Source organism: Lagenorhynchus albirostris, chromosome 8, assembly GCF_949774975.1.
Source record: "Lagenorhynchus albirostris chromosome 8, mLagAlb1.1, whole genome shotgun sequence".
Taxonomy (NCBI): Eukaryota; Metazoa; Chordata; class Mammalia; order Artiodactyla; family Delphinidae; genus Lagenorhynchus; species Lagenorhynchus albirostris.
In genome coordinates this window covers 23,380,978-23,404,963 of record NC_083102.1, presented here as the reverse complement: position 1 = coordinate 23,404,963, position 23,986 = coordinate 23,380,978, and the positions used below count along the sequence as shown (strand labels likewise).

The 23,986-nt window shown below is 41.7% G+C and overlaps 1 protein-coding gene and 1 pseudogene across 3 annotated transcripts in view; one reads left to right on the top strand and one right to left on the bottom strand.

The window, feature by feature from the left end:
- Positions 1-20,549, bottom strand: part of RBM28 (RNA binding motif protein 28) — a 36,008-nt gene extending 15,459 nt beyond the window's left edge. For 2 of the 3 annotated variants that reach the window (XM_060156760.1, XM_060156761.1), the window contains exons 1-14: positions 20,338-20,549; positions 16,637-16,795; positions 16,242-16,336; positions 15,745-15,820; positions 15,222-15,314; positions 14,069-14,140; positions 13,259-13,442; positions 12,944-13,086; positions 9,270-9,339; positions 6,826-6,935; positions 4,127-4,200; positions 3,207-3,342; positions 2,160-2,224; positions 165-323 (exon numbers count right to left, since the gene is read on the bottom strand). In XM_060156760.1, coding sequence (XP_060012743.1) covers positions 165-323; positions 2,160-2,224; positions 3,207-3,342; positions 4,127-4,200; positions 6,826-6,935; positions 9,270-9,339; positions 12,944-13,086; positions 13,259-13,442; positions 14,069-14,140; positions 15,222-15,314; positions 15,745-15,820; positions 16,242-16,336; positions 16,637-16,795; positions 20,338-20,455 — 1,554 coding nt within the window. In that variant the 5' untranslated portion in view covers positions 20,456-20,549. The remainder of the gene's footprint in view (positions 1-164; positions 324-2,159; positions 2,225-3,206; positions 3,343-4,126; positions 4,201-6,825; positions 6,936-9,269; positions 9,340-12,943; positions 13,087-13,258; positions 13,443-14,068; positions 14,141-15,221; positions 15,315-15,744; positions 15,821-16,241; positions 16,337-16,636; positions 16,796-20,337) is intronic. The other variant, XM_060156762.1, reaches the window with a different exon arrangement.
- Positions 20,550-21,383: 834 nt separating this feature from the next.
- LOC132524137 (chromobox protein homolog 1-like) lies at positions 21,384-21,965 on the top strand (annotated as a pseudogene).
- Positions 21,966-23,986: the final 2,021 nt, after the last annotated feature.

The window sequence follows — 23,986 nt, the reverse complement described above, 5'->3', positions numbered from 1 at the left end:
AAATCTCAACCCCATAAAACCACAAAAATCACCAAACTCAGCCTTGTCTGCTGACTGTGCCCAAAAGAAAATCTGTCAGTCTGCCAGCACCACAGCCTGAACGAAATACTCGATCTGCCCCAGGATGAGTACCTGAGTTCTGAGTGGGCAGGGCCAACTCTCACCTCCTTGATGCGCACCCCCTTCTCCCCGCGAGTGGCATTCAGCAGCAGCTTTCTGAGCTGTTTGTCATCCACGGCCTTTGGGAGATTGTGCAGGCACAGCCTGGTCCGGGAGACAAAGATATTCTGGTCCTTGAGTTTCTGATGCTTCAGCAGCTCAAACTGAAAGAACAATAAATTGTTAACAATACAATCCACCCTTTAAAAATACAGGCTCATAATTCTCCAACAGGAAAGAATCATGATGCCTATCCAATAACCACACATCTAGAAAAAAGGAGGGAAACCACCCACCCTGCAGCCTTATGATACTCAGCACAGGGAAAGAAAGGGTCAGGGAAGCAAGATGATGGTGGAGAGGTGATAAGATCATGGGCTCTGGAGTCAGACTGAATTAGAAATCCATCTCTAACTGGAGAAGCTACATAAAATTGTTTAAGCCTCAATAATTTCACCTACAGAGTAGAACTGTAGATCAAAATATAAGACCAATCTTTCAGTACTGATGTGAGGCTGCAATGAGGTAATACACATAAAATCCCAAGCTCAAACCCGGCCCAGAGCAAATAAAAAATAATACTGTAGTTAACATCTATGCCAAGCCCTTATCTACCCATCAACTCAAACTAATTACTTAGTCCTTCCAAAAGGAAATGGAATTTATTTAAGAATTCTTGATAGAATATTGTCTCGTCTCAACTCTGCCACCTTGAGGCAAAGAAACGTCTCAACTCTGCCACCTTGAGGCAAAGAAACGTCTCAACTCTGCCACCTTGAGGCAAAGAAACGTCAATGGCCATAGAAACAAACTGCGTCTAGAGCCTCAACTACGCTACACAAAGCACTGGTCCCAGGGCAACCTGTCTCTAAAGTGAAAGGATGACATTCTTCCCCTGATTTGTTTGTTAAAATTAGCTCAGTAGAAGAAAGTTTGAAATTAAATTTTTTCTTTTATCAAGTCTCATTCCTGCTGCTTCTTGTCTGGTAAAGGTACTAATAAATCACAAAATAAACAAATACCCTGGAAATGAATATTAAAAGGGCTATTTGAAGAGGTTATCATGCTTAAATTGAACAGTCTAATTTTTCTCCTAGGAAAAACTGTGCCTGCTGTGACTTACAATGTGTATAATCTAGTGAGCTTTTTGCTAGAAAAATTCACTCTCAGGGAGAATTAAATGTGTCACTATCACATTGTGATCAGAAAAGGGCATACAATGCCCCCCAAATAACCATGATTTCCAGATGTTCACTACCAAAAACAGTTGAGAACACTAGTCTAGAAACTGTACAGAGAAAAGACATGCTGCCTCTTGCTGTCACTATATTCTCATCTCTGTCCGTCATCTTCCGCACTTTCAGGTTCCATAGTTAATTCTGTTAATGATCATGCATCTTTACCATTCTAGGCTGGCTTAGCTTTTTGAAAGTAAGCTATACGGGCAAAAGTAAAAATTACCGGAACAAATATTACCGAGCAGCAAAGGAACTCAATAGCATCAGTTATCAGTGGAAATCCCATAACATAGTTTTCCTACTGGAGACACCACCCTCCCCCCATCAAAACAGACATCTTAACTCTCCCTTCCAAGACCCATATCTACACCTCCTTCCCTACTAACTCTAGCCACCCTGACCTTCCTTTCTTATGTTATTCTGCATTTATACTGACACCTAATTATATACAGCCCGAGCCTCTAGGGATCTACTCCATGATCCAGAAGCAAACTATGTGGCAAACATTTACTGCTGAGCATTAGGAAAATAAAGAATAAGACCCAGTTCCTATAATGGCATATAATGCTGACATGATATTATGTATAATGCTGGCTTAGTTGCTGTTTCACCTGTGTGCTTGTTTTCTAACAACAGTGTAAGCAGCACCTGTGACCGATACTCGCTTGGCTCTTTGATGAGCATCTCTAGCATTCAATTATTATCATTTATGGATTTTATTAAGTCATGCAGAACATGAAGACTGGTGCCTAATCTACTCACTCGTTCTCTTTTGGCCATATCAGCAGCACTCACACCCTCTGCAGCCTTCGTCCCAGCACGAATCACTGCAGAAAGAGGGAAAAAGGCCAAGACATCAGCAAGGGAATTTTCACTGAGCAATAAGAGGAATGTGATTTGAATGATGCAAGCTCTCTGTACAGGGCCCAGAGGACTATGCTGGCCAGGACATAGTGGCATCTGGGTAGGTCCAGAAATAGGCTACAGGGCTAAGTTCTTGTCTATGAGCTGCTCTCAAGGACTAAAACTCTGAACATTTTGTGATTTTGTTCCTCTCCTTCCTTTCCCTCAAAGAGTTTCATGTACATGCCCAAAGTCAGATGGAAAGGCCTAGAGGAAATTCTGGAAATAAGTACATTTTAGGCATCTAGAATGCAAAAATGCTCTACCTATAACCTGTCCTTGGAATTTCAATGCGCATGTATTTGGGAGCCATTACTAAGCAGTGAGATAAGCCAACCTAGAAAACAGCTACATCGTAACACAGGGCCTAGTCTCAAAGGCTAATGGTCTCCCATTTGCTAGTCCAGGCTGTGCAGCTGTGCAGCAGGTGGCAATATTGTGTGACCTAGAGGAAAGGATTCTCTTTTGTCTTAATTAAAGCTAATTCCTGATTATCTTTCTCACATTAAGGGAAAGGTACTCAGTGCATATTTAAAACCCATGAGTAATCCAAAAGAGTAATTTTCGTCATAATTTTCAACTTCTTCAGAAAACCTATCACGAATGATGACAAAAGGCAAAGGTAATTTGAGTTTTTCCTCCCTCTTTGCCCTGCTAATCCGCTGACGAAAAGGTCTAAAGACAAGCAGGCAGAAAGGAGAACGGGACTCGTTAATCCATGAACTGGGTGAAGCCTTCCTAACAGAAAGCCACATCTACTAAAGTGGATTAACAATATATCACTGTTAAAGAGGACATAGGGTTTTTAATTTGAAACATGCCCCAAACATACTATTGCCAGGTCACTGTCACAGCAAGGGGCCAGCTACTCAGAAGCCTGGTTCCCATCTCCCTGCCACCACTCACAGCCTTCTCGGGCCAGATAGAGGTTCCGGGTCCCAGTCGGCTTCTTCACCTTCTTTGTCCGGAGCTTTGCAGCCTCATCACGGGTCACTGCCAAGTCAACCTTAAGCTGCCGGCCATCCAGTTTAAGCCCACCACTCTGTAACAGATTGCAACCTCTCTTAAAATTCATGACGAGTAGAAACTAAGCACCTGACAAGGAACACCAAGGAAAGGGAAAACAGCAAACCCCAATTATACTGTGGAACCCAACCCCCAGGATGTTTTAGCCCAGCTGGTTGCAAGTAGATCACTGAGCCTAACAGTATTTAGCACAGCTGTGCAAAGGCCACATGTTCGTTTGTTTTAAGGGAGCTGATTAGTCCCAAAGTAGGCCCAAATTGAGGAAAATGATCTGTAAACTGGCAAATTTTTAGTATTCTAAAGAAAGCTAATGAAATGGTAGTATTAACTCTACTCAGGAGAATTTAAGATACAGAGTAACTTATCTCAAAACAATTTATACTTGGTTATAGAAATCACAGAAAAATTCTCAATCACCCACACTTTCTCTCTCAAACATTTACTCCACTTCACAGATGGCCTTAATCCCTTCTTGTCCCAGTGTTTCATGTCATCAGCCTAGGATAGAGACTGACATACAGAGAGTGAACCGTAAATAGATTATTATACCTGTTTCCTCACCTGTAAAGTAAGAATGATTGTACTTACCTTATACACACCTACAGGGCTGATGTGAGGATTAAGTAAAGTGATGCATGTAAAGCTCCGTGCCTAACACACACTACGTGCTCAACAAGTGTTTGCTTTATTATTGTTACACCATTGACAATAATAATAATAAGGCTTTGTGCCAACAACAGACGTTGCCCCTGGGAGCCACTACTGCCTAAGTTACAGAGTAAAGGAAATGTCTTCCTTACCTCGGTCTCTGGAGAAGCAGCTTCAAGGCATTTCTGAGCCGCTTCTTGAGTCATGAACTGGGCAAATGCACAACCTGCACAGAGAGAAAAAACTAAGTAGATCCCAAACACCCATGGCCCACCAGGAATCCAAAGACAACAATACAAATGGTGGCAGCCTGACACAAAGTGGAGGGGTAGCAGCATCCTTTTGTTTCGTACTATGAGACTTAACTAAGAAGCACTGTGTCAGGCACTGGAGGTTCAAAGACAGGTAAGATAGCACACTTGCTCACAATGAACTTTTATTATTACTTCCTTCATCTTTTCAAAGGCTTCTTAGAAACTTTAGTCTCACCATTCCACTCCTTAATAAGAAATATCCACAAGAAATCTAGAGAAATTCCAGCCTAACATTTAATTCAGTATCACTCTCTGTGTGCCTATCAGAGGACTAAAAAAATGAGGCAGCAACCACTTAACCCTGAAATTAAATTACAGATCTCACTGTCATCACAGTCACTGGGAGGCATTATATAAGGACAGATCTAGCTCTTAGAGTAAAAGTCCCTGGCCTCTAGCCCATGAATACAGTTGTGAACCAGAAAGCCGTGAGCTCAACTCTTTTTTGTTTTGTTTTGTTTCCATGAATTCAACTCGACTCATGCTGTAGAATTTCTACACCTTTCACTGGTTAGAGGCAGGGCCAATCAACCCATCCTAATTTTCTGCTCTTGATAAAAAGCAGCTTATGTAAGAAAAAAAAGTTCACCTTACAGTAAACACACACACACAAAAATTAAGTTCCATAATATTTTGTTAATATTCCTTTAAACTTTAATTATTCCCCCATATATGAAAATAATGCCATATTTCCTGGAGCTACTGGAGCACTGATCTTTTGCCCCTCTAAGAATGAATGGCAGCAGACTAACTGAAAGGACACCTGTGGCAGGCCAACCCAAGGGTCGCCATCTAGTGAGGTCTTCCCTGCTTCCTCCAGGCAGAGCCAAGTGCCCCCCACCAACCCCCGCCGGTCCTCCACTCTCATCTCTATTACAGCACTGGTCAGGTGGCATCTTCCCCAAAAGACCTGAAGGTCTCTGGAAGAGGGGCCATGTTTCTTGGCTATTTCTACATTTGTAGCACCTACCATAATGTTCAGCATTAGTAGATACTCAATAGGAAGAAACAAGTAATATAGAAAGAAATATGGGGGGAAAAATGTTTCTAACAGGCAGATTAGCCTGTTTGTCCAATATGAAGAAAATATGATGAGTTCTTCTCTCTGAATGGGTAAGAATTTTACCATTGGAATTTCCAGGGTAACTACTGGGTTAAATCCTACCACCTTCCTAAAAGTCTTCAGACAATACTTAGCCCTTCTAGGCAGTGAAATAGCATGCTGACAGGAATGAGGTATAGGAGGAGGTTGTGTGAGGAGGCAGAAAAAGTGCCAGAAAATTTTAATATGAGCTCAGGAAAGACAATGCATTATGAAAAAAAAATAATGGAAACTATGCCTATTAAGACCATTAACTCTCAGCTAACATTAACAGACCAAGAAAGAGACTGAGCAAGTCAACTACAGACTCTGTTCTGAAAATGTCAACCCAATACACTACTGCACCCAGAAAGAGACAAAAGAGATCATCAAAGTCAAGCAATATCCTACAGTACTTGTAAGATTTTATGCAATCCTAGTTGCCCATTTTCAGAAAAATATACTAGAAATGGAGAAGGTCCAAGAAGCACAATTGAATATCAGAGCTGAACGCACGTTAACTGATTAGTTGAACCCACTCGTTTTACAGAAAGAAACTGAAGCCCACAGTGGTTAAATGATTGCCAAAAATCACCCAGCCGGTCTATGGTTTAGCTGGGATTAGATCCCTCATCTCCAGGAAGCAGTTCAGTTTTCTTTCCATTATACTACCTCATTTACATCTTTCATAGCTGAGTAAAAACCAAAAATGATCAAGTTTCATCAAACTGGAAAATAAGAAGGTTCAGAATGGAGGCAATTAATCCATAGGTAGGCTCCAGAGAGCCCCAAAACACTCAGAAATGGCATTTTTCTGAGGACAGGTTTCAGAGTTTTTGCTAGATCTCAAAGGAATCAAGAACCAGAATGAATTAAGAATTCACTGCTTTAGTAGAACGACTGCAGTTGATAAAATCAAAGATTATGAACGGGTTGAAAAGGTGCTTACCTAACAACAGTATATTAGAATGAGGAGCGGTCAACCTTTAAGCTCAAAAGAAATAGCTTTGGGGGGGGGGGAAACTAAGGCAGCACTCCTGCTACATAGTTTTCCTTCTGACTGTTGCCACTGCAACAAAGTTTCTGTCAGCTTCCATCTCTAACAAAAGCAACTGAAAAATATCCCAGCAATTTCAAGCAATGTGGAATGATTAATACCCATGAGATGCTATCACATCTGAAATTCAAAGAACAACAAATGAAATTCATTACCCTAAAGTAAATAAGCAAGAGCTTAAAAAGCTGAGACAAAATTATGGCCGGCAGCACCATTACAGATGCTGAGCTTGACAACATGGAGACAACCTCAGAATGTCCTTGGTGCTTCTATGGATCACAGAAACCTGGATAATGGTGGACCCCTCAGGGTGGCACACGCTATGCTCTCATGTAACCTAGTCAGTGCCCATGGCAGTGGTCTCAACCCTTTTGGGCCTGACCAGCTGACAGCAAATACCTTTAGAATGCTCTGTGTCTGGATGCAAGACAATGCGGACATATTTAAGATCTCCAAACTGCTGGAGGAGCTCTCCAAGGTCTTCTTCCTCTGAGTCGAAGGACAGGTTTCTATGGAGGACAATCAGGTCACAAGAAAGGTCAATTACAAAAGTGAGATCCTACGTTCCAGTACAAGGTGAGTGAGTTAGACATCAACTGGAGTGGTTCTCTTGCTCATAACCACCCTTCCCAGGGACAGCACCAGGGGGTGGCTCCCACTAGCCAGGCTATGACTCTGCCTATAGGCTTTTTACTTTGGATATACAAGTGTATGTATACCAGTGTATGACTCTGCCTATAAGCTGTAACCGACTGACCTTCCTGTTAATCAAATTCTCCTTCCCAGGAATATAAAACTTGAACAGACATATACAAAGACCAGAAGTTTTGGATACAGATTCACTTCAAAAAAGCAGTGTCCCACTTGAGGGAAGCTTATGGGGAGCTGAAAATGTTCTGTATCTTGATCAGAGTGATGGTTACACGGATATACATATATCCATGTATAAAGGTATATGTATATAGACGGTTATATACATGAAAAATGTCACTGATTGTACACTTACATTAAACACACTTTACAGAATACATGTTATACCGTAACGAGGGATAGAAAAAAGGATGGGCATCTTCAGAGAAAAGACCACATAGCCTTCTGCAGCCAGGGTCCCAGAACCACCCAGATTTTCATCCCCTTCTTGAGGTCTGCTCTTTGACAAATTTTATTCCGTGAGCCACCCTAATGTTCATCCAACATACCAGCCTTTTCACTTAAACTGGCCAAACTTAGTTTCCCTTACTACAACCAAAAGACTCACAGACAGCTAATGAAAAGTCAAATGTCTCTCAATGTCTCCTCTGTACTCCTATGAAATCCAGGTTTCAGTTAAAATTTTACAGAAGTCAGAAAATCCTTCAAAATAATAACTCAAAACCAAACATGGTAAAGTTTACTAGCTAAGTGCAAAAAAAAAAAACCTACTATTTCTCTCGATGGGATTAGAAAATGTTGGAAGGAGATTTTGTTCTACTAAATTTCAACACAGTGTAAAGATTCCTCTTTTCCCAGCTATGCACAGCCTTTCAGGGGTAAGAAAAACAGTCCCAAATAAATATCTACAATTTTACTTCTCTTATGCTAGTTAACAACCCCATAAACAGCTCTATCTTATGGAATAACCAAGATAAAAGAGATGTTCTGGAATAAGACATATCCTAGCTACATTATTTCTTCTAATTTGCCTCATCGTGGACATAGTTTTCTCTCTTCCATCCTTTACTTTCCTAAGTTCTTTTTTAATTAAAAGATGTATAAGGAATGGTATCCTTGGTATTGAGGTCACAGGCTTCTAAGTGTGACATTCCTTCTTTCCTGTTACACAGAATCCTCTACAAATACAAAATTATATGGAAATTACAAATAACACATTAAAAAAAACATGGAAAGACATGCTATAAAGAAAGAAAATGGGACATATATACACTAATATGTATAAAATGGATAACTAATAAGAACCTGCTATATAAAAAAAAAATTAAAAAGAAAGAAAGAAAGAAAATGGGCTACAGCACAGCATGTATAGGCTAAAATCATCTTTGTAAATATTTATGATGTTATGAACATGTGTGTGGGTGTTCCCCAAGCAGTGATTAAGGTTAACTTTTTGCTTATTCATTTCCTATATTTCCCACAATAAACATAAATTACTTTTATAATGAAAACAATCTTAAAAGACTATACAAGAGAATACAATAGACATCTTTAAAATAAGACCCAAATGGCCCTAGCACAATGGTACTTAAGAAAGGATGAGAAGGCATGCTTGAGGTATGCCGAAGATATCCCAACCTCCTGAAAACACCAACCTACTGCAGTCAGTAGGACTAAAACAGCAATGGCAACATGATACAACACCTATCTCCCTCCCTCAGTTTTCCAGGAAACAGATGGGATGCCTCACTATACTCTGGACATGACTGTAGAAGATTAAGTTAAGCATGAAGAGAGAATTCGTTTGGGATAAGTGGTATCACCCCTCCCCAGCACTCACCCTAAAACAAAGGCCAGAAGCAAGATGGTTCTAATAGTTGAAAAACTGATTTGTTCCAAATGATCCCACCCCAATTACAAAGAATGAAATCTAAATGAGGACAAGATATAAAGACCCCTGCTATTTATCTTCTGTGTATAGTTCTGATTCTCCTACACATTTCTCATTGTGTGCTATGTTCCTAGGCAGATGTGCTAATGGTCTTCGATACATCTAACTTTTTGGCCTAGCTAACAGCATTAGTGCAAAAAGAAGACGAACGAAGAAAGGAAAGAAGGGAGGGAGGAAGAAGGGAAGAAAAGAAACCTATGAAGGCAACACAAACAGCAGTTCTCAAGATAGAAAGTCATACCTGATAAAGACAGTTTTCCCTTCATTCACATCAGAGGGTAATTTCCTCTTCTTCTTCTTCTTTTTCGAGACTTGTATATCCAAAGTAAAAAGAAAAACAACAAACTGAAAAAGACTAGTACAAGCCTTACAACAAAGGCTTTTAAATATATAAAGATCTTACATAAATTAAGAACTCCAATTAAAAATGAACAAAGGATATGCAACTAAAATATATGAAGATGCTCAAATGCACTCATAATTAAAGAAAAACACAGCACAAGAAATGAGATACTATTTATCACCAACAGATTGGCAAACAACAAAAAAGACAGATGAAATCCATTGTGGTAAGGGTGTGGGGAAAAAGAGAGATTCCCATATACTGTTGTGACAGTGTAAACTTTCTGGAAATACAAAATGTAAACATTTGAGGAGAAAAAATATATATCTACATTCGCATACACAAATATACATTATATTCTATGTAAGTGCATATACATTCATGTTTTTGCTTATAAAAGCATTAACTATCCTTAGATACACAAGAAACACTGGTTGTCTCTGGGGAGGGTCCCTAAGTGGCTGCGGATTTGGGTTTAAGGGAGACTCATTGATTTTAAGAATAGACATAGACTCATTGATTTTAAGAATAGACATTTTAAGAATAGACATAGACATAGAATAGACAATGCCCTGGTGGCGCAGTGGTTGCGAGTCCGCCTGCCGATGCAGGGGACACGGGTTCGTGCCCCCGTCCAGGAAGATCCCACATGCTGCAGAGCGGCTGGGCCCGTGAGCCATGGCCGCTGAGCCTGCGCGTCCGGAGCCTGTGCTGCGCAACAAGAGAGGCCACAACAGCGAGAGGCCCGCGTACCGCAAAAAAAAAAAAAAAAGAACAGACATATATGCTTATATATACACGGAAAATTTCTGGAAGGATACAAAAGAAATAACAGAGATTACTTTGGGGGACTATTGGGAGGACTGGTGAGGAACTTTTGAAGATCTTACATAAATTAAGATCTTACATAAATTTCTATATTATACCCTTCTGCACTATTTATATTTTTTGTACTGTATTCTTAATTAATTTTCTCTCATTATTATCCATCAGTCTTATAATTTTTTCAAGTGAAAGAATGGTAAGAGATAGCTGAATCTGGTTGTAGAATGCAAGGTCTCTCAGTTCCTTCAGAATAAAAGCTTCTTTGCTTCTAAGGTGTCTACTATTCTCTCCTCACAGAAAAGGCTTATTTCCTCAGATTTCTCATATGGTCAAATCAACATGCCAGACTTACAGAAAAGGGAGAAGGGAGACCTGATAAGTGAATAAAAACCTCCACCCAGACAAACTAAAGGACCACTTACTGACTGCTCCTCATTCTGTAATGACCTGCCTCCCTCAATAAACTAGTTGAGTTTAAACCCAACCTTCTTGATAAAAGTAGCAATATGGTTTGGTTACAGTTTTACAAAATGCCCCAGGAGGTCCTTTATCCCCATTTCAGTTCAAAATTGTTGTTTATACTCCACCACTGCCACAGAACAGTAACAATGATAATACTAGTAGTACAAGGCATTAGTCACACAAATAATTTAATCTTCACAACAACCCTATGTGGTTATTATCTCCATTTTATAGATGAAGAAACCGAGGTATAAAGAGGTTAAGTAACTTGCCCCAAAGTCATACCTTAAGAAAGGAGCAGAGACAGGATTTGAAACCCTCTGCCAAACAAGCTATTATTGTGATCTCTAGGAAATGTGGCATTTTATTTTCTTTTAACTCCTGTTCACCCAGTGTCTAGCACTGCAGGCACTCTGAATATTTGTTGTCTGAATAAACGAAGGTGTAGTAATAGTAAAAAAAAAAAAAGAAGTACATTTTTCTCTCATGACAGGTTTAAATATCACTGTCACACGAAGCATCTATTCCAACCTTTCCAAAGAGCAAACACATGGGCATTTACATACAACATGGGAAGGGTGTGCACAGAAGTGTTCATTCATCAGGTCCAAACTGGTTCATCTACATTTTTAAAAAACTCTGATGAAAGTGCAGAAGTGTTTTTGTTGGTCTTTGCTTGTTTTCTTGCCAATCCTTTGTGACTGAAAGTAGTGGAACCAGATCAAAAGCTCCTAGAGAACAAGGATTTCTTTTTTCTGTTCAGCCCAAAGTTTAACATTAGTAGGTGTTCAATAAATGTTTCTTTTTAAGTGAATGATGAGGAAAGGAGACTTGATTTGCTCAACTGAATGGAGTAGTGGAATGCTCAGACTGCCTCCGCCTCCCTCCCAGTGACCACTAAAGGCAGAAGATTTTATCAGCAGCCAAGTTACATCTAACTTAATGAGACTCACACATTTTTTAGAAGATTGTTGGTGGAGGGGGTGGGGGGAGGGGGGGCACACACAAATAAGATTAGTAGCAACAAAGGCAACTAATACTGTTGGGAAGGTACTCTCTGCAATGTCAGGAGATGGGGACCTCTAACATCCAATCACAGATGAAGTAATATGGAAACTAGAGGCAAGGACTTCACCAGAACCAGACAATTAAAAATGAAAAAGCCAGGACTTGAACCCACATGATTTGACTCCTAAGCCCATGATAAAAGGCAGAAAAGACTGCTTAAAAGAACTGAGCTTTTCCAGATAAGAAATTCTGAGTTCAGTAGTTTGTTACTATCATAATGGATTATTTTATTGTTATTGTCAGTCTTCATCCTGGAAGGTGCCAGTGATTCAAGTACCTCTGATTCTGAGTAGAATATACTAAGCTGATGTTCTAGGGTTTGCTAACACTGCAGACACGCTTAAAATAATACCTCTAATCAACGAGGGGAAAAAAACACCATCTTTGGGCTTTCAAACCTACTCCGTATTATCTGTTGTTTACAGACAACAGCATGGATGGAAAAATACAAGTGTTTCCCTTCCTGAGTTTGTTACATTTAATAAAATGTAATTTTAGTACAGAAGTAAATAAATTTAATTAATTAAATAGAACCCATTTTGGTGGTAGGATGCAATATCCTGTTTATCCAGTTATTCATTCAATTTGGGTAATTGAGAGAGACAGAGGCTGTGCCTCAGCATTAAGCTAGGTTTTAAATTCCCTAAGAATCTTAATCCTCAAACACTATTCCAAACTCATTAAAAAAAAAACAAAAAACCTTTAAAAGAAAGGAATATAGGGGCTTCCCTGGTGGAGTAGTGGTTAAGAATTCGCCTGCCAATGCAAGGGTCCCGGGTTCGAGCCCTGACCCGGGAAGATCCCACCTGCCGCGAAGCAACTAAGCCCGTGCACCACAACTACTGAGCCTGAGCTCTAGAGCCCGCGAGCCACAACTCCTGAGCCCACGTGCCACAACTACTGAAGCCTGTGCGCCTAGAGCCCGTGCTCCACAACAAGAGAAGCCACCACAATGAGAAGCTTGCGCACCACAACGAAGAGTAGCCCCCGCTCACGGCAACTAGAGAAAACCCACCTGCAGCAACGAAGACCCAACACAGCCAAAAATAAATAAATAAATAAATAAATTTATTAAAGAAAAAAAAAAGGAATATAAAGGTTTCATTTTCAGCATTTAAACATAAATTTGACAGGACACCTTAGGGTCCTATTTAAAAAGAGGACTGAGCTGAACTGATGCACATTTCTCGGTGACTTATTTTAAATTTAAGGCAAACCTTCCTCCTCTTGCTCTTCAGTGTTGGTATCACTCTGACCCAGGTCCTCTCCACCATCGATCCTGTCTGTTTCCTCCAGGTCGCTGTTGTCATCAGAATGCTCCTCTTCACTGCTTTCTGCAGGTGCTGCCCTCTTGACTGCTCTGCAATGGCACAGATCAGAACTAAGGTTCTGGGATGAGAGAGGGGCCTGCCTCTCCAACTTCACTGCACATGTCAATTCTGCAATGACGGGGGCAGGGAAAGATATCATTTTCCTCTCACGGACAACCCTGAATCTTCCTCTGTTGTCTCAGAACACACTGAGCCACTTACCTCTTCTGAATTTGCACAGGCTTGGTCAGCTTCAACTCTCTATTCTCCTCGTCCTCCTCCTCTTCTTCATCATCTTCCTCATCATCATAGCCACCATCATTCTCCTCCTCCTCCATATCCTCTTCTTCCCTGCCATTCTCTTGACCTAATTCCTGACATTTAGGTTCAGGCCTCTTCTTCTCACCTACATACATAGTTGGTAAAGAAAGTCAGGAATTCATTTAGTATCCAAAACAAGGTTATTTAAACAAGAGTAACTAATACCCGAAGTTCCCGGTTCCTTTGGTTTTACAGAAGCTCACATATTTTTCTTACTGTACATAATAGGAAAAAGTATGGGGGAAAAAAAAAGCAAAACAACAAAAACCCCTCATCACTGAGATTCCCTCGGAGGCTGTCCCATTCATCAGAAGCCTTAAGGTTAACGTGGCTCAGCAACTGAGCCTCTGCAAACAGCCTATCATTGTGCACCATGGCCAGCACAATGCATGCTCTGGAGCCCAGCCATGAAATTTAATCTCTGTGAGTTCTGTTCTCTGAGCTCCTGGTGGCTTAAAAGCCAATTGTTTTCTAAATAAAAATCAAGTTTTAAGTTTCCCTATTTTTAATGTTCCATCACTCCCTATTATGAAAGCTGGGAAAGTACAGCAAGTAGTAGGGACAATGAACTTGGGCCCCACTCTTCACATCCACATCAAGGAGTGGGCTTATATTCAAAAGATCCTGTTTTGGGACCAGATCACCAGATGGTACAATACAGACTGACAAACAGGACATAAACCCCTCCTACCCAACACCACTGCATCTTACCTGCGACAGAGGCAGACTGTGTATTTTTATATTTATCCTTTGCCACAGCCCAATCCACAGCCACTGTCCGCCCTGTCAGACAGAAAAGTAGCATCAGAAAGGCCTTCTCTTTAACATTCCTATTTCCTATAAATGACTTCCTAATCGTCAAAGACAGTAATGGAGCCAAAAGAGACAAAGAAACTGCGGATTCAGAGACTGTTGGTCCTAAAATAAAACTCCTGGTAGATGTCTATTCTTTTAACCCTTAACCTTTTTATCAATGAACAGAAGTTTTGCCTTTCTACACAGCCACTACACCTAGAACAAGATAGAGTAAGAATCAGAACAGTGTTTCCAGTTAGACCAAGTTTCCAGTTATACTAACAAGAGGGAAAATAGACATTCTGGAATAACTGCGCGTCACTCAGAAGTTAGGAAGTCTCCAAGCCAATCCCTCCTTTAGGCACTGTACCTGGTAAATCAATACCTAGAGTAACGTCAAGGTCAGTTTAAAAGCCCACAGGTGGACTTCCCTGGTGGCGCAGTGGTTAAGAATCCACCTGCTAATGCAGGGGACACAGGTTCGATCCCTGGTCCGGGAATATCCCACATGCCACGGAGCAACTAAGCCCGTGCGCCACAAGCACTGAGCCTGTGCTCTACAGCCCGTGAGCCACAACTACTGAGCCCGTGTGCCACAACTACTGAAGCTTGTGCACCTAGAGCCCACGCACCACAACAAAGAGTAGCCCCCGCTCACCGCAAGGAAAACCCAATGCAGCCAAATAAATAAATAATAAATAAGTAAATTTATAATTAAAAAAAAAAAGCCCACAGATGCTGAATAGTGATCATAACCAAGAGGGAGGAACCTGCTAATCCCACATCCTCTAGACAGCAACCTGCCTCTATCAGTCAGGGACAGTTTTTCATTGGGGATTTAAAAGGACACTCATCACCAAAAAAAGAAAAGAGAAGGACAGCATGGGTCCTTTCAAGTTTAACCCTAAGATCAGGTACTAGGAATATTTCACCAAAACAAGCTTCAATATTAGCAATGAGACTCTCAACAAGGCAAACACCTTTTGAAAATGTAGAAAGTGGGTTACTGTGCTAATTTGCCTAAACACCAGAAATATCTGAGTCAATGGTATGGGCATAGAAAACTCACCTTTTATCTCTTTCATGTTCATGCTTTTGAGAGCCTTTCCTGCTTCTAGGAGGTTTTTGAACTGAACAAAAGCAAAACCACGCATCTTTCCATCTGTGTGCAAACACAAGAAAGAAGTTAGAAGTAGCAGGTAGGGAACCAACAGACACTAAGAAGGATGTTACAGCAACCTGGACTGGCAAGAAGACCCAAATCCTATCAACCGGTCAGCCCCTTGCCCGAAGCACAAGCCTATATCCTGCTGAGGTTACCCTGACACAGGCTTGGGGAGAGCAATGCATTTTCTCAAAATGTAACTTGTCTTCTAAAAGTAGTTCTGATCTAACTAGCAATACCGTAAGGGGACTAAACACTGTTATTTGTCAAGCACTGTGTCTGATACTTTACACATATCATATCATCTGGGGCTCACAGAGTATTACCCGAACCTTGTGTTTCTGCTTAGTTCAAAGGTGATACAGAAAAAGACCATTATGTAAAATAACCTTAATCTAATCCACACAAAATAAAGGTTTGCCAGTACCTGGTTTCCTAGGGATGTTTACTTCCAGGACAGCTCCAAACTGAGCAAATACTGTCTTCAAGTCATCTTCTGAACACTGAAGCCAAAAGTGAAGAAAGAAAAAGAGATATTATCACGGCAAATGAACACAAAACATCAACTATTCAATTAGTTCACTAGGAAGAGCTTGAATATTTGCACTCCTTTTTAAATTTTGAGACTAGGACACCAAACATTTCAAAATAGACGACATCTTGCTTTGTACCTACACAGGCAAAAAGGACAGATATCAGAGAGCTTTTCCTTCCCTCCCTTTCTCAGCAGTAGTTTCCCCGAGGCATCTGCACAGTCTCTGTCCTTAGTAAGTTTTTGCTTACATAGGCCCATTTTCTGAATTCAACAAGGCTAAAGTTCGTTCCCAGAAGGAATTAAGCCCAATTATACCATCCTGACCAATGAGCATGCCTTGGCTCCAACGGCTTTCAGAACACTCACTGTTAGTTTTCTCTGTCTCTTACCTTAAAGCTCAGGTTCCGAATAATTAATCTGGCTTTCTTATCTGCCACTTTGGCTTTTTTAGGCTGTAGCTCCTTCTTTGGGGACTTTGAATTTTCTAAAAAATAAATGGCAATGAAGTAAATCTGTGATCTCCTCGGCCCAGAACATTACAGGAAAGAAGCTACTAGCAACAGATGGCATTTAACACAGGGTTAAGTATGGCAATGCCCAGGGACACCAGGTTTTCCAGACTCAGAAGTAAACAAAAGACTAAAACTAGTAACAAAATACACTGGTTGATTTTGGACATCAAGAGGAAATTCAGGAAGCTTTTAGGCCTAGACACTACTCCCAGAGCCAATCCACTGCCCCCTCAATCCTGGGGGAAAACTCCCTTCAGCTACTAGAAACTCACCAGTTTTCCCCTTTTCCTTGGACTTATTTCTCAGTTTTTTCTTGGCAACAGTCACGGTGATCTTGCAGCCTTCGAAGGTGGTAATCTCCTTGAGGGCCCTCTGAACATCTTCCAGCATAGAAAAAGTGACATAGCCGAAGCCTCGACATGCCTTACTCCCTGGAACAGTATGGGGATGGGGGGAGGGGGGATTAACAGTAAGCAAGATCCCTAAACCAGTAAATTCTCACAGCCCTAAACTAGCAAATATACAGCCAGGCCAGCCAGTCTGCCAAAATTCTCAAAAGAGAAAGAGACAAGGTTAGCATGAGTGGCCCCTGTCCCCTCTTTGTTCAGAAATTGTTAGGCTTCCTCTTCTAATGTGGTGTCTTTGCTGTTAGCTCCCTCTCTTCCTTCTTTCCTGATAATTTCAAGAATATGGAGGACCCATGATATGCATTACACCCCCGAAGAAGAACTCAACGTCAAACAGAACAAAACATCACCAGAGAAGGTAGGAAAGGTAAGTATGGTAGCTTCAAAAATTACAAAGAAATAATTCAGCCACCGCTCCACAGAACAGATCAGCAATGAACACCAGGGGCCCTGAAAAAAGAACCTCAAACAATAAACATTGCTTCAGAAGCCTGCAGACACTATTACAATTATTACCAAGCCCTAGAAATCAATATCAAATTAAACCTTTCTAAAGCGGCTGTAAATCTCTTATCTCATTTTGTCAGAACACACCAAGAAGGGAAAAGCCAATATCATCATCGCTTTTTTCCAAACGAATCATTTAAGACAAACAGTTGCATTTATCAACTGTAACCCACCTTTGCCCTTTTTGGTATTTTTTTTTCAGTTTAATATTTTTGTGTAGTAAAATTTTAAGTAATTTACTGCATCAAAAATGAAAAGGACAGACCAAGTAGTCTGCTTACTACCCAAAGAAGAAACAGAGCTCACACGCTCTCCTTTTACAACTACACCCCAATCTGCTTCTGGGTACAAGCCCTCTAACACAGGACGCTGATCCACGTAAACTGGTTAAAGCTGACACTTGGCACTAGGAAAGCATGCTATGATCTGGTGATCTCTTTTTCTCTTGAAACTCCTTCTCACAAAAGCCTGCCCACTCACCTTTCAGAAAACAAGAACAAGAAAAATCAGGGCCCTTCCTGATCAGTAAAACCAAAAACGAAGCAGCTGAAAGGTGAAGGAGTTCAGCGACAAAACAGAAGCGTGTTGCTCACAAACACACCATGCATTGTTTATGTCTGCACAAAGCACTCTCACACATTTACTTGAATCTTTACGACAATCCTGTGAAATTATTCCCATCTTAAAGAGGTTAAGTGGCATGTCCAGGTCACCACTACTGGTAAGACCTCACCCCACACCCCCTCCCTCCTATCCCACTAAGTACAGCATTCAGTACATCTGGCTGCCTGGACAGAAAAGCACGTTTTTTCTTAAAAAGGGAATAGCAGCTTCTGTTAAAGATGTAGACTACATACACAAGCTACAGGTAAGGTTACATGTAGCCTATATTCTGAGGACCCAAAAGGAGAATTCCCATTCAAAGGCCTGTTCCTCCCCGGAACACAACCAACCACTGTTGAGCAGCGTTTCTCAATTGTTTTGATAACCCACAGTAACAAACGTAACTTATAGTGGATCCAGGATGCAGTTTTTTACAAAACTGAAAAAAAAAAGTTTTATGAAAACTTCTCCTTTACCATGTATAGATATACTCCTATTTCATTAAAAAAAATCTCTCTAATCATGACCCACTCAAGACCCACTAATGGACGATGATCTGCAGTTTAAGAAACACTGCTATACAGCACTCGTTCTCATTCTCTCATTCGCCCATATCTATACTTAAAATGACAAAGAACCAGGCAGCTGCTATGGTTTGTATAGCAATCAGAGCCATGTCGACAATCCTAACTCTAATTTCTGTTACTAACAAAATAGAAGATAAGGACAGAGTGATTATTAGCACACTATTAGCCTGCCTACTCATCACATACTTGGACACCACGGGGGGAAAGAGAGGTACACAGGATGTTACTTCCCTCCAGTTGCTCTCCTGAAAGACAAGGAGGTAGCCACCTACAGAGACACACTGATGACTTGGAAGGAAGTTAAATTTATGTTCTGGGCAACATCAGGTGCCCCTTGACACAGTCTAGGTAAAAGTAAGAAATGCTTCTACAATTAAAACCCTTACAATTCTTCCTCAGTCTAATACATGCTAACCCTCCTTCATAGCGATGCCATAATCATCAGACAAAATGCAAAGCATATGGCAATATTCCACAAGTCAGTAAATATCTCCTGCGGCTCAAGCCAAAACCCTTGGAGTCAGACTTGACTCCTTGACACTCTTTTTTTTTCTCATACCCCACATCTGATCCATCAGCAAATTCTTTCAGCTCTACTCTCAAAAATATCCATATTGCAATCACTTTTTACCACCTTCACAGCTACAACAGCTGGTCCAACACCATGACCTCTCTCTCACCTGGATTACCACAAGAGCCTAATAACTGGTCTCCCCGCTTCTGTCCTATTCTTAGCAGCCTATTCTCAACACAGCAGCCTGAGGGAATCTTCCAAAATGCAAGCCATATCATATCTACTGCTCCCTGCTCAAAACCGGTGGCTTCATATCTCAGAGTAAAAGCCAAAGTCCTTGCAACCGCCTATAAGGTCCTACATGATCTGGTAGCACCAGATCGCATCTGCTAATTCTCTTCCCTTCACTCACTGCATTCCAGTCACCCTGGTTTCGTCACTATTCCTCCAATATAGTACACACACTCCTCTTCAGTATCCTTTAGCTTCCTCTGCCTAGGCTGCTCCTCCCACTGAGAAACACATGTTCACTCTCTCACATCAGAAAGGCTTTCCCTGGCTACCGCTCACCCCTCTACAGCTTCCCCACCACCACACACACACACATCTACAGAGACTCCCTATCCTTTTTCTCTGCCTTATTTTTCTCCTCAACATTTATCACCATTATCACTACATATTTTGCTTATGTGCTTATTGGCTGTCTTCCCCATCTGGAACACAAGAGCAAGGTTTTTGGTTTGGTTCTGTGCACTGCTGTATCCCCAGGACCTACAATAGTTGCCTGACACAAAATACACATTCAATTAATATTTACGGAATAAATAACTGGGTGAATGAATAACATACTGGTTAAGAGCTCCCGGTCTGGTGATCAAATTCTGAATCCACTACTTACTAGCTGTATGAACTTAAGCTGAAATTACTAAATTTCCCTAAGCCCTAGATTCCTCGTCTGTAAAATGGAGTTAAGTCTCCACCCAACAAGACCGATGGGGAAATTAAATGAGATAACACGTGGAACTCAAGCACCGCACGTGGCAATCAGTTGATTCTCAATAAGCCTTACTGGTGTTTTATTAAAAGTCAGTTATTTACTACCAAATAAGATCTTATATGTGAGCGCGCATAATAAACGGAAAGCGCTACATAAACTTAAGGGACTGATTTGACTTTCAGAAACGGCCCGTATGGATTCATCTAAAGCAGAATCCGTTTAGAAAAGAAATTAAACTTCTAAGTCCTTTCACTATGGGGCAGGTAAAGGATTATACGGGTCGCTTAAATTTGGGTGTCCTCGCCCCCATCCGGCTCCCAGGAACCCCAACTTTGTCCTCGACCGCCCCGCCCCCTACCTTTCTCAGTCACCACGAAGCACTGCTTCACCGGCCCCACCTGACTGAACAGCTCCTCCAGCTGCTCGCTGCGGGCCGAGGGCGGGAGGCGGCCCACAAACAGGGTCAGCCCGGCCATAAGGCCGAGAAACAGAAGCGCGCGGCTTCGCGCACGCGAGTCAAGTGACAGGTTTTAGTCAGAGGACCACGCCAAGTTGCCGGGAGACTCCGGAAGTGCTCTTCACTCAAAAGAGTCCGGAGGAAAACGTGGTAGAAGGGGGAAAAAACATCCCGGAAGGAAAAAATCGTGACGCCCGGGGGCGGAGCTTCTTAAGCGGGGTTCCACCCCTAATCCAAGTACCGCCCCCGCCGCTGTAAAGAAATTTGGCTTCGCTATTTCCTACACTGCTTACAATCTAACCTCCTGGAGATCGATACCAAACTCAGCAGGGCAGGCCGGAGAAGTTGGTTTTACTCTGGCCCTAACCCAGGATCTAACATATAATGGATGTTTAATAAATATTTTCTGAAGTGCCACCACAGACTCCCAGATTACGTGCATAAAACACAGCCAGAATTCACATCAACACAAGTACGTCACGTACTTGTCATTCGGACAATTCTCATGTTCTCAGAGAATATGAGACATCTGTCACACTATAACAGATAACTACAACTCTGCCTTTAACACTTCGCAGACAAATTATAGCTACTAAAGTACAAATAGGCACATATCGTACACATTCTTTCAAAAAAATATTTACTGAGCTCCTACTATGTGCCAGGCACTAAGGATAAAATTGGTGAGCTAAAAAAAGATGGGACCCCTACCCTCATGGGGTATACAGTCTCGTGGGGGTAGACAGACATTAATCAAAAAAAAAAAAAAAAGAAAGGAGGGCCGTTGGCCGGGGCCTGCAGTACGCGCTTCAGTGAGGGGCTCAACCACAGTCAACCGTCTTGTTGCTTTACTGGTCGCCACTCCCACGACCGGCCCGACAAGACGCGCCTGGAGCGCAGAACAGATTTCCCTTGGGCTCGTGGGCGCTGCTCTGAGCAGCGTCACCCTTTATACCAGAAAGCTGGCGGGCACTATGGGGAAAAAACAAAACAAGAAGAAAGTGGAGGAGGTGCTAGAAGAAGAGGAAGAAGAATATGTGGTGGGAAAAGTTCTCGACCATCGAGAGGGAAAGGGCAAAGTGGAGTACCTCCTAAAGTGGAAGGGGTTCTCAGATGAGGACGACACATGGGAGCCAGAAGAAAACCTGGATCGCCCCGACCTCATTGCTGAGTTCCTGCATCACAGAAAACAGCACACGAGACAGATAAATCAGAGGGAGGCAAGCGCAAAGCTGATTCTGATTCGGAAGATAAGGGGGAGGAGAGCGAACCAAAAAAGAAAAGAAGAGTCAGAAAAGGCATGAGGCTTTGCCCAGGGTTTGGAACCGCAGTGGATTATTGGAGCTACAGACTCCAGTGGAGAACTCATGTTTCTGATGAAATGGAAAAACTCTGAGGAGGTTGACCTGGTCCCTGTCAAGGAAGCCAATGTCAAGTGCCCACAGGTTGTCATATCCTTCTATGAGGGAAGGATGATGTGGCATTCCTACCCCTCGGAGGATGATGACAAAAAAGATGACAAGAATTAACTCTCTTGAGGACCAGCCCCTGTCACATCTGACTGTGGGTTTCAAGTGGGGAAAGGAGTTCTACTTGTCTTGACACCATAGAGGTGGCTTGAGAAGATGTCCTTTGAAGAGCCAGTATAGTTTCTGTGCCCTACAGCAGCCCAAGTGCTTTAAAGTCACTCCATGCTGGTTTGCACACCCATCCCAGTGGAGGGGAAGGAGGGTCAGTGTTTCAAGGCAACCCATTCTGAACTTTGCTGAGAAAAGCAAAGGGCCTTCTATGAAGGATAAAACTTGCAGAATGGGATGTGGGAGAGCAAAAGATACTGTAGATCTTCAAAAGAGCATCTCCACAACCCACAGCCTTCTTCCCAATAGTGTTAACTCTGCATTTTTACAGCGTAGCATATATGTAGTTTTTGGCTATTACTGGTGTATTATTTGGGGTGGGAGGGATGGGGTGGGAAAGAAGGGAGATGGGTTAGGATAATTTTTGTTAAAATTTGGGGCCTGATGGGGAAAATGGTTAAACAAAGGAAAGAACAACTAATAATGATTTGGTTCTGTGTCCAGAATATTTCATCCTTTCAAAAAATGTCATTGGCAACCTAAATGAGGACTGCAAGAGACTGTTTAAAAGCTGTGAATGCTAATCATTAGAGAAATGCAAATCAAAACTACAGTGAGGTATCACCTCACACCAGTCAGAATGGCCATCATCAAAAAATCTACAAACAATAAATGCTGGAGAGGGTGTGGAGAAAAGGGAACCCTCTTGCACTGTTGGTGGGAATGTAAACTGATACAGCTACTATGGAGAACAGTATGGAGGTTCCTTGAAAAACTAAAAATGGGACTACCATACGACCCAGCAATCCTACTACTGGGCATATACCCTGAGAAAACCATAATTCAAAAAGAGTCATGTACCACAATGTTCATTGCAGCTCTATTTACAATAGCCAGGACATGGAAGCAACCTAAGTGTCCGTCAACAGATGAATGGATAAAGAAGATGTGGCACATATATACAACGGAATATTATTCAGCCATAAAAAGAAATGAAATTGAGTTATTTGTAGTGAGGTGGATGGACCTAGAGTCTGTCATATAGAGTCAAGTAAGCCAGAAAGAGAAAAACAAATACCATATGCTAACACATATATATGGAATCTAAAAAAAAAAAGGTTCTGAAGAACCTAGGGGCAGGACAGGAATAAAGACGCAGACATAGAGAATGCACTTGAGGACACGGGGAAGGGGAAGGGTGAGCTGAGACGAAGTGAGAGAGTAGCATTGACATATATACACTACCAAATGTAAAATAGATAGCTAGTGGGAAGCAGCCGCAGAGCACAAGGAGGTCAGCTCGGTGCTTTGTGACCACCTAGAGGGGTGGGATAGGGAGAGTTGGAGGGAGACGCAAGAGGGAGGAGATATGGGGATATATGTTTATGTATAGCTGATGCGCTTTGTTATAAAGCAGAAACTAACACACCATTGTAAAGCAATTATACTCCAATAAGGATGTTAAAAAAAAATAGAAAAAGAAAGCTGTGAATACCTGAAACTTAGAAGCCAAGGTGTTCCCTGCCTGAGCTTAATGCTATTCCCAACAAAGGACTAAGCCTGTTAAGAAGTTACCAAAGCTGCCATTTGAGGGATGGAAACTGGTTGAGGAGGAAAAGTCTTATGGGAGTGTATACACAGACAGATCATTCTGTCTTTGAGGTGCTAATTCTTGAAATTGACAAGAAGACCCTTCTTTTCCAATTATGAAGTTATAAATATCAGCTTCTCCATCCAAGCCACTGGCTGAAGTATCTGGGGAAGGGCAGGGGGTGGGAGAGGAGGTGGGAGAGGAGGCAAAGACAAGGGCTGGTGCTCTTAGTTGGAAGACTCTTGGAGCCTCTGTTTTTTGAACTTTGAAACCATTGGTGGCAGGGTTCAGTCACTGACAGCACAAATTCACTGAATCACTTCAAGAATTGAATGATTTCAGAAGCCCTGGTCTCAGGAGAAGATTAAATTTTCATACTGGG